Source organism: Thamnophis elegans, chromosome 2 (genome assembly GCF_009769535.1).
Source record: "Thamnophis elegans isolate rThaEle1 chromosome 2, rThaEle1.pri, whole genome shotgun sequence".
Classification (NCBI taxonomy): Eukaryota; Metazoa; Chordata; class Lepidosauria; order Squamata; family Colubridae; genus Thamnophis; species Thamnophis elegans.
This window is the reverse complement of record NC_045542.1, coordinates 7122601-7134899: the sequence shown is the minus strand read 5'-3', so window position 1 is coordinate 7134899 and position 12299 is coordinate 7122601. Positions and strand designations below refer to the sequence as shown.

At 43.5% G+C, this 12299-nt stretch overlaps 1 protein-coding gene across 1 annotated transcript in view; it reads left to right on the top strand.

Moving 5' to 3' along the window:
• Window positions 1-1247: 1247 nt before the first annotated feature.
• Window positions 1248-12299, top strand: part of PPP1R3F (protein phosphatase 1 regulatory subunit 3F) — a 41388-nt gene continuing 30336 nt past the window's right edge. The window contains exon 1 of the mRNA XM_032211690.1: window positions 1248-2469. Coding sequence (XP_032067581.1) covers window positions 1337-2469 — 1133 coding nt within the window. The 5' untranslated portion in view covers window positions 1248-1336. The remainder of the gene's footprint in view (window positions 2470-12299) is intronic.

The following is a 12299-nucleotide window of genomic DNA, read 5'->3' as shown; positions in this document are numbered from 1 at the left end:
CCTGGCCTGGGAGATCACATTTAACAAAAACAATATCCCACATATACAGTTGGGATAAAGTATTTCGGATCAATCTGATTTGAGAACTGGATCTAGTTGAATGCACTTCTCCATATTGGATTTGTAACCCTTTTTATTTTATTTATTTATTTAATTTATTTATTTGATTTATTTATTTGATTATTTATTTATTTATTTATAAAATTTATATGCCGCCCAATCCCGAAGGACTTTCAACGAACAACGTGGGGGCAATAAAAAGCATGCATTTATTACAGGTGAGGATTATTCTAAGTTTCATTTCGCCTGGCCTGGGAGATCACATTTAACAAAAACAATATCCCACATATACAGTTGGGATAAAGTATTTCGGATCAATCTGATTTGAGAACTGGATCTAGTTGAATGCACTTCTCCATATTGGATTTGTAACCCTTTTTATTTTATTTATTTATTTAATTTATTTATTTGATTTATTTATTTGATTATTTATTTATTTATTTATAAAATTTATATGCCGCCCAATCCCGAAGGACTTTCAACGAACAACGTGGGGGCAATAAAAAGCATGCATTTATTACAGGTGAGGTTTCATTTCGCCTGGCCTGGGAGATCACGTTTAACAAAAAAAAAACAACACCCCGACACTCTGCACGGGCATCAAAGAGTCCCTTCTCCTGGGATAAACACTACTACGCTGCCGACTTTACCTCCTCCTCTTAGATCTACGTCCTGGTGTAAAAAAAAATGCAGGCGCGGGTCACCGCTTATCTGATTTTCCCTTTCTTCCCCATTTCCTCTCCGACAGATGTTCGGAGATTATAAAATAAAGCGCCCTCCGCAACCAATCCAGCTCACATTGCGTCCCTGGCTTGCGGTCAGCCCGTCTGGCTCGGGAGGAGGAGGCGGGCGACGCCGCGCTCAGCCTTCCCTCCGCTTTATCCGCGCGTTCGGCCGGCAATAGATCGGCTTTGGCGGATGCCGGCTAAGGGTCGCCCGCCTGCGGGGTTGTTTTTTTTTTCCCCTCGGGTAAAGGGGAGACGGAGAGGGTCTTTCCACGCATACAGCCCCCCTCCCCACCTTTACGCTCTGCTTTCCGATTGGCGCAGCCGCTAGCCTGCCTTGACACCAGCCGGCGACTCCCCCGCGTCCCTCGCCTCCCTCTCCGCTCGCTCCGCCTTCCCTCTGCCGGCTCTCGCTCCACCCCGGCTCGCCGTCGTCGTCGTCGCCGTCGTCGCCGTCCTCCGCCCCCCCGCCCGCCCGGCAGCTTCGGCAATAGCAGCAAAGCCGCTGTCTGCGCCGCTAGTCCGCCGCCGTCCTCTCCCAGCCGCCCGCCATGGCTCGCGCGGGGGCCTCCTCCTCCTCCCCGCCACCGCCGCCACAGCCTCCCTTGCCTCTCACGCGGGAGGCGGCCGAGGAGGAGGAGGAGGAGGAAGAGGACGGGGAGGAAGACGAGGAAGACGAGGAGGAGGAGGAAGAGGAGGAAGATCCCCCAGGCCGGGCTCTCATGCCACGCTCCTCCCCGGTGCCCAGGCCTCAGCACCCCAGCGCCTCAGAGAGCTGCTGTTCTTCGTCAGAGGACGACGGGGAGGAGGAGGAGGATGACGGGCACCACCACCAGCAGCACCCTTGCTCGGCCAGGCCACTCTCTCAGCATCCCCCAGGCCTGCCTCCTGGGCCACTTTCCCAGCATGCAGTGCAGGGCAGCCCAGGGCTCCCTTCCCAGCATGCCCAAGGGCACCCTGGACTGTTTCCCCAACATGCCCCTGCGGCCGCCACCCCGGTGGAGGAGCCCTCTCAGCACCCCGCGGGCCGGCACGTGCTGTTTGCCGACGCCTTGGGCCTGCCCTTGGCACGCTGGCGGCGCTACCAGCCTTGGCCGCCGCCTTCTTCTTCCCCAGAGTCCCCCCCTGAGGTGGTGCCCGCCTTGGCTTCCCTCCCTCCCTCCGCAGGTACCCCTTACCTTTTGCCATCTTTTGTGCTGCAACCGGTGGGGCGAGATGAGGACGAGAAGCTTGAGCGGCTGCGCCAGGCCAAGGTAGAATTGGAAGAAGTTTTGCCACCTGAGCCCGGAGAGTTGCGAGTGCTTCGTGGCACGGTGCGCGTGCTCAACGTTTCGTACCACAAGGCTGTGCATGTGCGGGCCAGCAGGGACCGGTGGCAAAGTTACCGGGATTACCCCGCCCTCTATATTCCAGGGGGGTCGCCAGATGGGGGCCTGACTGACCGCTTTGCCTTCCGCCTGGAGTTTGGCGACGAGGATGAGGAAGATGAGGAAGAAGGAGGAGCCCGGCTTGATTTTGTGGTGCGCTATCAGACTGAAGAAGGAGTTTACTGGGCCAATAACCAGGGCAAGAATTATAGTGTGGTGCTGAAGGGGGCGGCGGCTACCCACGTTCTACCCACGAGGTCTTCTAAAGAAGGTGAATCACGTCGGCTCAAGAGCTGTATGAGGCCAGTCAAAATCAGGTAATACTTTCAATGCCTTTCATCTACCTGAAGAAAGTGCATCTTTGAGTTATCAGTTCTATTCTTGTAATCTAACTTTCTCCAATGCAGTGCCCTCCAGAACAATTGGCCTCTCTAACTCCCATCAACCCCAAAGATGAAGTGAGCTGTAGTTGTACTCCCAAGACTGAGTATCTTTGCTTTTCTACTCCATTCCCATAGAATTTATATCAAGGGCTTTTTAAAAAATCTAATATGTTTATTATCAGTTAATCTATGTATCTTTTTCAGGTATCTCGAACCTTTCATAGGCTAAGAACACAAATGGATAAGAAGAAAAAAAGGGTGTTTAGGAACTAAAGAGAAGTTTGTTTCAAATTCTTGCCTATTTTCTAGATTCTGTTTTCTTTTATTACGCAAATGACACTTACTAGTTGTACTCTTGTGTGATAGAAGCCTGCACTCCAAAGAAATCTAATTTACTATGAAGGAGGAAGAGTGCTGATGCATACTGCTTAGTCTCTCTTGCTTGAATCCTCCTGCTAGTGGGAGTGCCTGAACAGTGATTTTTTTGGGGTGGGGGTGGTGGTTGATGTATGAATCAAGATCTTCGGGATATGTCTCTGTAATCAAACTGAAATCAGGAATCGGCAATGATGGAATAACAATAAATAAAGAGAGATCTCCGGATTTAAGGTACTTCTGCCGGTAAAAGATTAGAAATGCCCTAATGAAAAGACACACGCTCACCCTAAGGCAGAATCCTTGGAAGTTTTTGCTTTACCCTGAATAAAATGAACATTCTCATAAACGTGAGACGGGTATCGCTAAAGATAATGCAATCAGCAAAGAAGGTGTTGAGATTCATCCTGTCCTATTCCAGTTAATCCTCAAGGTATTTTCACACATGATCCAGAAAGCATCATTTTGCTAATTATAGAAAGGGCAAAGGTTTAAAAAGAGAAAGTTGAAGAGGACTGTTTTAAGGCAAATGCATAGTGTAGTCATTTGTATTCAGATTATGAAAAAAATGTTTTATGGGAGGTTCCCTACCTTTATGTATGCAGTAAAACCAACGGCTGCACATGCAGCACTTTTTCCAGCCACAAATGAACCAACATGGATGGCTTAAAAATATGCACATAAGGGTAATCCTTGACTTGTGACCATTTGTTTAATGATTGTCCAAGTTACAATGATGTTGGAAACAGTGACTTACAACTGGTCCTCGCACTTATGGCTGGTGCAATGTCTACATAGGCACATGATCAACATCCAGGAGCTTGGCAACTGGCATGTATTTAGTCTCCCAAGTCACATGATCACCATTTTTAACCTCCTTAGCTGGTCTCCAACCAGCGAAGTCAATGGGGCAAGCAAGGTTTGCTTAAGTGCTGTGTGATTTGCTTAATGACTATAGCAAAAAAAGTTGTCAAATCGGGCATTTATATCACTAAGTTCTTGTCCCAAATGTGACTATAAGTCAAGGGCTACCTGTATGCATCTTGGGGCCCTGATTGGTTTAGGTTTCTTAGGACTATTTTTCATTTCAGAGGTAAATATACATAGGGACTGTACCAATTTGCTATCAAGGCAGGGGTTTATATGAACCATGAGCACTTCATAGCTTCCTGTCCACATGTTGTATGTTTACTGATAGCTCCAGATTTTCTGATTGACACAATCTTGCTCACTTTACCTAATGAACTGTGCAGGAGTTTTTGATGTGTCATTAAGGGTACCAAATTGTCAATTTCTGAGGGTTCCACCACAAAACCGTGCTCGACTAAACCGCGTCCGACTAAACCGCGTTACTGACGTCATCAACAGGGCGACAACAGCGCGGAGACAGAAGCACGCTGTAAACCCTAAACCTAAAATTAACACCTAAACCTAAACCTAACCCCCCTAAACCTAATCCTAAACCTAACCCTAAACCTAACCCTTAACCTAACCCTAAACCTAACCCTAACCCTTTACCTAACCCTAAACCTAACCCTAACCCTTAACCTAAACCTAACCCTAACCCTAAACCTAACCCTAAAGCTAACCCTAAACCTAACCTTTACCTTAAGTTGAATCGGCTTGCTTTCAAAGCGCTATTTAAAGCGCCCTTCTTTCTCCATGCTAGCTGTTGTCGCCCTGTTGATGACGTCAGCGACGTGGTTTAATCGGGCGCGGTTTAGTCGAGTGCGGTTTTGACGGGTCACGATTTCTGAGTACCTTATTTTGATCAAATAGCCTAACTTCTTACTGTAAGAAATATTTTTTTTATTATGGTGTAAGAAATATTGACAGCAAGTGAGTTTGTTCCTTTCAGTACCATTTGTGAAAACAGCCCTCTCTAGACCAGAACTGGGAACCAACATAAGTAACAACTCATTTTCTATGTACTGTAATAAAGAAGATGGTCACCAACAAGTGATTATCACCAGTGGTGTATATTTTATAAGCATAGCATTCCAAAGCTTTTTCCATCTGATTCTGCAGTAGGCTTTTTTTCTTGGAATTACCTTACTTTGTTCATACAGTATATATTGGGAAAAATTGGGAAAAATCATTACAACCTAGTATTTTTTTTTAATTAATCTAAGATGTTTCTAACACTGTTATATATACTTGAATGTACACATGGGAGGAGAAATAAACTGATTTTTTTATCATCAGCCTGGCCATGGTAGACAAAACACTACTGAAGCTTTTAAACTTTCTTTCTTTCCTGGTTTGCTGGTTTTGTCCATATTTCTGTTTCCTGTTGATTGTGACGGGATCATCTCCTCAACCCATAGTCATCAGTCATGTCTGATCCTTTGCCACTATGGATAGGCACTCTCCATATCCCTCTGTCTTGCACCACCTCCTTCACATTGGTGATTGTCATCCCATTATCATCTTTTATAAGGTCCACCCAGCAGGTGCTAGGGCAGCCCATTTTCCTTTTTAGCAATAGCAATAGCAGTTAGACTTATATACCGCTTCATAGGGCTTTCAGCCCTTTCTAAGCGGTTTACAGAGTCAGCATATCGCCCCCAACAACAATCCGGGTCCTCATTTCACCCACCTCGGAAAGATGGAAGGCTGAGTCAACCTTGAGCCGGTGAGATTAGAACCGCTGAACTGCACGTAACAGTCAGCTGAAGTGGCCTGCAGTACTGCACCCTAACCACTGCGCCACCTCGGCTCTAGTCTTTTCCACTGATTACTCCCAGCATGATTGTCTTTTCAAGTGAATCTGCTCTCATGACATGACCAAAGTATGGACAGCCTCTGTTTGGTGATCTTGTCTTCAAGTGATATTTTGGGTGAGGTTCGGTCTAGGACTTTATTTTTGCAGCTTATGGGATGTGTAATAGTCCTCTCCAACAGCACAGGTCAAATGCATCCACCCTTTTTCTATCTGCCTTTTTCAGAATGCAAGTTTCGCAGCCATAAGTAGTAATTGGAAAAATTGTTGTCTTAACTAATCTGAATTTGGTTGCGAGGCTGATATCTTTACTCTTTCAGATGTTATTCACGCTAAACATTGTAGTTCTTCCAAGCGCTATATGCCTTCTGATCTCAGGGCTGCAGTCACCACTTTGGTTGATTGTAGAGCCCAGGAAGATTAATTTTTTTTTACCGTTTTGATGGTCTCATTGTCGATCTGCACTCTGACCTATGTGTTCTCTGCAGTTGTCCATTATCTTTGTTTTCTTGATGTTAAGGTGCAGTTCAATTTTTTTCACTTTCATTTTTGATTCTCAGGATTAACCTCTCCAGATCTTTCTCACTTTCCACAGGGAATGTTATATCACCTGCATATTTGAGGTTGATATTCCTACCACCGATTTTAACCCCAATGGTAGATTCCTCTAAATGTCCACTCCTCGTAACCATTTCTGTGTAAATGTTGGGTGGTGTTATAGGTGACAAGATTCAACCTTGCTGAGTGCCTTTTTCAATTCTGAACCATTTTGTGTCTCCATATTCCATTTTTACAGTGGCTGCCTGATCAGAGTACAATGACTGAATGAGCTGGATGTGGTGTGGTGATATTCTCAGTTCTTTGAGAGCTTTTCATGGTCAATTCCATGTATAGGCAATGAAGCACACATAGAGATCTTTTGGGTATTCCTTTGCTTTTTCCACCATCCAACATAGATTGACAATATGATCACACATTCCTCTTCCTTTCTGAAATCCCGTGACCCGACAAATGCGCGGACAACAATAGCACGCCGACAAAACTGCGGCGAGAAAACTGCGATGTCATAAACGCGCCCACAACGCACCGACAAAACCGCGCCCACAAAAGTGCGATTTAATTTAAGGTAAGGGTTAGGGTTATTGTGTTGTTTTTTTGATGGCGTGCATTTGTTGGCGCGCTTCTGTGCACATTCGTCGGCACGATTTTGACCTCGTGGTTTTCTCGCCACGGTTTTGTCGGCGTGCTTTTGTCGAGCGCGCATTTGTCGGTGAACCCTGAAATCCTGCTTGTGTATCAGGCAGTTCCCTGTTGGCAGTTGAATTCAAATGATGCTAAATTAACTTCAAGAGAATTTTACTCATACGTGGCATCAAGGCTTGTTGGTTAGAGCAGTCTTTCGTATACCTTTCTTTGATATTGGGATAAATATTGACCCTTTTCCATTCTTTTGGCCACTGACCACACTTCCATACACTTTGGCAAAGTGCTTGCCAGTGCTTTTGTTGGCACTGGTCTCAGCAACTCTGCAGGAATTACATCAACTCCTAGGGCTTTGCAGTTAGGCAACTGATTGAGTGCTCAGAATACTTCCTCCTCTATGATATTGGGTTCCATTTCCTCAACACGTAGGGATAGGGGTTAGTTGCATTACTTTAGAGAGCCTATTCAAAGGTCAGTTAAGAGGTTATTGATCCTGCCAGACTTTTAACAGGAAGGAATACAAAGGATAGGCCTGCAAAGTCCATTGCTGAACCAGATTTATCTATTACCAAAAGGAAAGGGAAGAAACCCCACCACACCTGGGAATTTGTTGACTAGTATACTAAATGCTGTATAAAAAGCTGCTTAGTAGACTTAAGGAGTTCTTATCTGGAAGCAACATATCTGATTCTTATGATACTGAAATAGGACCATACTCCATTTATTTAATGTGTGTAGTTAGGAGGCGGTCCCTCACCTTATGTTCTTAAAGGCTTACAACTAAGGCATAGAGCACGTGCTTAGGTATGGGAAAGTAATAAACATAGCTGCAGATTGTTATCTTAGTTGTTTATCCAGGAGAAAGGAAGGCACTCCCACTAGGGTGGTTAAGAGAAGTTTGACTTAAGGCAAAGTTCCTTATGAGTAACTACGTGCTCATGAATATTGATCAGTCCAAGAAAGAGTTTTTCTTACAAACATACTAGGGGAACCATGGAATAGGTTTGTCAATGGATATAGAGCCCTATATAAAGAGCAGAACATGGGGAAAATGGTTCCACCACAAATGCGCAAATAACAAAAGCGCGCCTGACTAAACCGTGGTGACAAAACCGCGCCGACGAATGAGCGCTGAAGCGCGCCGACAGAAGCACGTTGTAACCTAACCCTAAACCTAACCCTAACCCTAACCCTAACCCTAAACCTTATCTTAACTTAAATCGCGCTTCTGTCGGCGCGCTGTTGACATCGCGGTTTTAGCGCCGCGGTTTTAGCGCCGCGGTTTTGACATTCGCGCTTTTGTCGGGTCACGGGGGAAAATGGGAAAGAATGATCTTGTCTGCCTGCCTCACAAATAAATAATAAAAACATAACTTACAAAATGGATGAAATGTATTTCTTCCACAGTTCTGTGTCCTAGATGCAATGTAGCATTTATATAAAGCATTTTTCTATCTGGTGAAGACCAGAGGAGGTTGAACACTCAGCTGGTGTCCATTTATCATGAATATTATTCTGTGTTCATGTGAAGTGCTGGATAGAAATGTAGATTCAGCCCCATCCCCCTTAGGAAATATTAAAATTTGAAGAGAATCTGAATTTTAACAATTGTGTTTCTGTTGCATTTAGGGTGGGATGATAAGAGAGACTCAACTATTGTTTTGCCATGTTGTAATTATATCTGAGGAAGCTCAAACAGGTGTTTCGTTGCCTAGGCATAGATTTCTTATGGTAGTTTGGGATCCTTTTCATAAAGCAGTGTTTCTCAACCTTGGCGACTTTAAGTCCACAGGACTTAAAGTCGCCAAGGTTGAGAAACACTGTCATAAAGCCTTCAGTATTATTTCTAAAATCGTAACAATCCATTATCTTATTGACACCAGGAGACTTTGGGGACTGGTGTGTGGATTTTCAGACATGTTGCACTGTTGCAAAACGGTGCCATATTTTTCAAGTCAACCTCAGTTCCTAATGAGCATATGGATACCACACAGTTATATTCGATAGTTCCTTGATAACAATAGAAGTGATTTTCCATTGTTTTCTTCCATGGTGTTTCGTTTTGTTTTGATTTCTCAGTCTAACTACAATGCTGGAATTCCTGGTGGAATTTACTAAAAGGCAAACTGATCTTGTTCTCTCAGTTACTCATTCTCGAGTTCCGGGATAATTCCTATATTTCATTTATTTCGGTCACTTTTCTTGGTAGCTGGGCAAATTTATAAATAGATAATTGAATTTTCCATCTCTATTTTTCTGGAAAGGTCCCAACGTATGATGAGGGCCCAGAAACATGGCCAGAAATAAGTACCGTATTTTCACGACCATAAGGCGCACTGAAAATCCTAAAATTTGATCAAAAACCGGCAGTGCGCCTTATAATCCGGTGCGCCTTATATATGAAAAAAGTTTGAAAATTTACCGTTTATATGAACCTTGAGTATTGAAGGGATCTCAAAACAATTTCTGTTTCACATTGCGCAGCAACAAACTTGAAGCTCGCAATCGAATGACCGCGAGCAGGCACGCACACGTCCCTCGGGTCTGTCCCTCCCGATTTTACGCTATTATCATGACCTTTACCCCCTTTTCCCGGTATGTTTGAGGTTGGGACTTTGCCTTGAAGCATATCAGGTTTCCCCCACTCCACCCCCATTGATATCATTTTTTAAAGGCCAGGTGAAGCATGGATGTCTCTAGGGAAGATAAGATTGTCCTTGAATATTTTAGTACCGACAGGTGCGATGATGGAGATAACATGAAAAAGTATGGCATATTATTTCTCTTGGCACTTTTTATATTATCCAATAAAGGAGGCAATTAAAAATGCAATCTCATTGGGAGGTTTGTCACCATTCTATGTTGCTAATACTAGTATTTTTTTTTTGCAATTAGCTCTAGATGGATTTTGCTTAGGTTTGCTATGGGTTTGGGTTTCCTTGTCAGTGTCCTTAAAAGTTTTTAAAGCTTCTGCCTCCTTTCATGTGACATTGCATTGAAATACTGCTATTATGTCACATTTAGTTTTCTGTTCTTTAGGCAAAACATACTCAGTTTTTTTTAACCATTCTTCATAGAATTTAGCCTTCAGGCTACCCACCATCATTGATGCTTTTCTAGTTTGTTTTGCAAGTCAATGGCAACAATAAAGAGTCATACGCGTATCATTTAGGCTTGCTGCATCTAGATGACCTAATCAGAAAACCAACATCCACTAGTATTTTGTACTACGGTGTACAACACATTAGTATTTTGTCTTGATCTATCTTCAATCTTTTTCTCAAGCAGCAGATATCTCTTCATTTCATGGCCACAGTCACCATCCTTACAATTTTTTGTGCCTAATAAAATAAACTGTTACTACTACACTTGCTTCTCTGCCTATTTTCATTAGGTTATAATTCAGTGTTTCTCAACCTTGGCAACTTGAAGATGTCCGGACTTCAACTCCCAGAATTCCCCAGCCAGCATTCGCTGGCTGGGGAATTCTGGGAGTTGAAGTCCGGACATCTTCAAGTTGCCAAGGTTGAGAAACACTGCTATAATTGCATGTTGACATAATGTTAGGTTTTTTTTTAAAACAATTGAATAGCTTTTGCAGGCTCTTGTTTCAACTGCATTAAGAGATTCCACAAATCTTCCTTGCATTCATTTGTCAGAGTAGTATCACCAGCCTATCTGAGGTTGCTGATGTTTTGCTCAGAAAGTTTAAATTCACTTTCTTTTAGTCCAGAAAATTATTTTCTTCCATTTAGCAGTTATTTCAGTCTTGTAGTTACATATGACATAGTTTTAAAAGAACCTTAAGACAGTGTTTCTCAACCTTGGGGACTTTAAGTCCTGTGGACTTCAACTCCCAGAATTCCCCAGCCAGCTGTGCTGTGCTGGCTGGGGGATTCTGGGAGTTGAAGTCCACAGGACTTAAAGTCCCCAAGGTTGAGAAACACTGCCTTAAGAAGCATGAGGGCTTGTAGTAAAGAAAGAAAATTCTGTCCCTGCACCTGCATCTGAGAGACAGCTTCATCCACATTATAATGTCATCTTGCCCTCTGTAGCCTTTGGGCTTCAATGACATCTGTTGCCTAGCCCTACACTAAACATACTTTGAAAGGAGCTTCTGTGGTTTGTTTACTATCATCATTAAAACAAGTATAGCTACCTGGATTCATTCACAATAAATATAAAGTGCAAACAGCTTCATACAGGGCATGACAGGGTAGAACAAGTGGGTAGTGCCAAAACCTTCATGGAACAGATGGATATTAAGGCAGAATTGATACGATTTAATGGAAGGATCAATACATGGGTGTTCTAGGAAGCAGGTTCACACAGGTGGCGCAGTGGTTAAATGCAGCACTGCAGGCTACTTCAGCTGACTGCAGTTCTGCAGTTCGGCTGTTCAAATCTCACCGGCTCAAGGTTGACTCAGCCTTCCATCCTTCCGAGGTGGGTAAAATGAGGACCCGGATTGTTGTTGGGGGCAATATGCTGACTCTGTAAACCGCTTAGAGAGGGCTGAAAGCCCTATGAAGCGATATATAAGTCTAACTGCTATTGCTATTGCTATTAAGAAAAATATAGAACAGTTTGGCACAAGGATTACAGAAATAGTTGTAAATTAATAGAATACAAACATAATACGCTACTAGCAAATCCAGGTTATAAAAATCCAGGGTTAGATTGCTAGAGAAAAGAATTAAATATTTTAAATGAACAACTATCACAACTTGAGTGGCTTTTCAAGTAGCTATTAATTCCATATACTTTGTTGATTTTTATGTAGTTAGTTTAAAGATAAAGAATTTAACACATTTTTCTGCCACTTGTCATGATTCATATTGTATACTAGGGCAGTGACCCTCAACATTTTGGGCCCCAGGGACCAGTTCCCTGGAGAGAGGTTTTTCTGTGGACCAGATGTGGCATGGTTTTGTGCGCTGCCTGCATTCCATGAATGGGGCTTTGCGTGTTTGCGCGGCCCAGTTTCTGGCATGCCACAACACGGTCCCGGTCCACAGGCCAGGGGTTGAGGATTCCTGTACTAAGATGTCAGCGTTCCAAGTATCATGTAGAATTAAATTAGAGTCCAAGGCTTAACGATCCTTAAAGTTCCAATTTAATAAAGTAGACATCTTAGCACATCTGTGTTAATCCCAATTCTGGAAATTACATCACAATCCCACCCAGTTAAAAGTTCATGATCTTGTCCCCACACCCACAATCCATCACATGGTCCAATCTTCTTCCACGCTGGGGTCTCCACCCAGTTGCTTCCGGTCAGGTGTAAAAGTGCGGAGACAAAAGATGACCTTGGTCTTCTAGTAAAGAATGACAACAATACATTCCACAATCCTACTCCTGTCTATTCCCCCCTCCCATCGACTATACTAATGAAACAGCATATTGAAATAAGAGAAAGTGTGGCAGGCTAAAATTCTAAAAAGAATATAATTGCAGGCCTGAC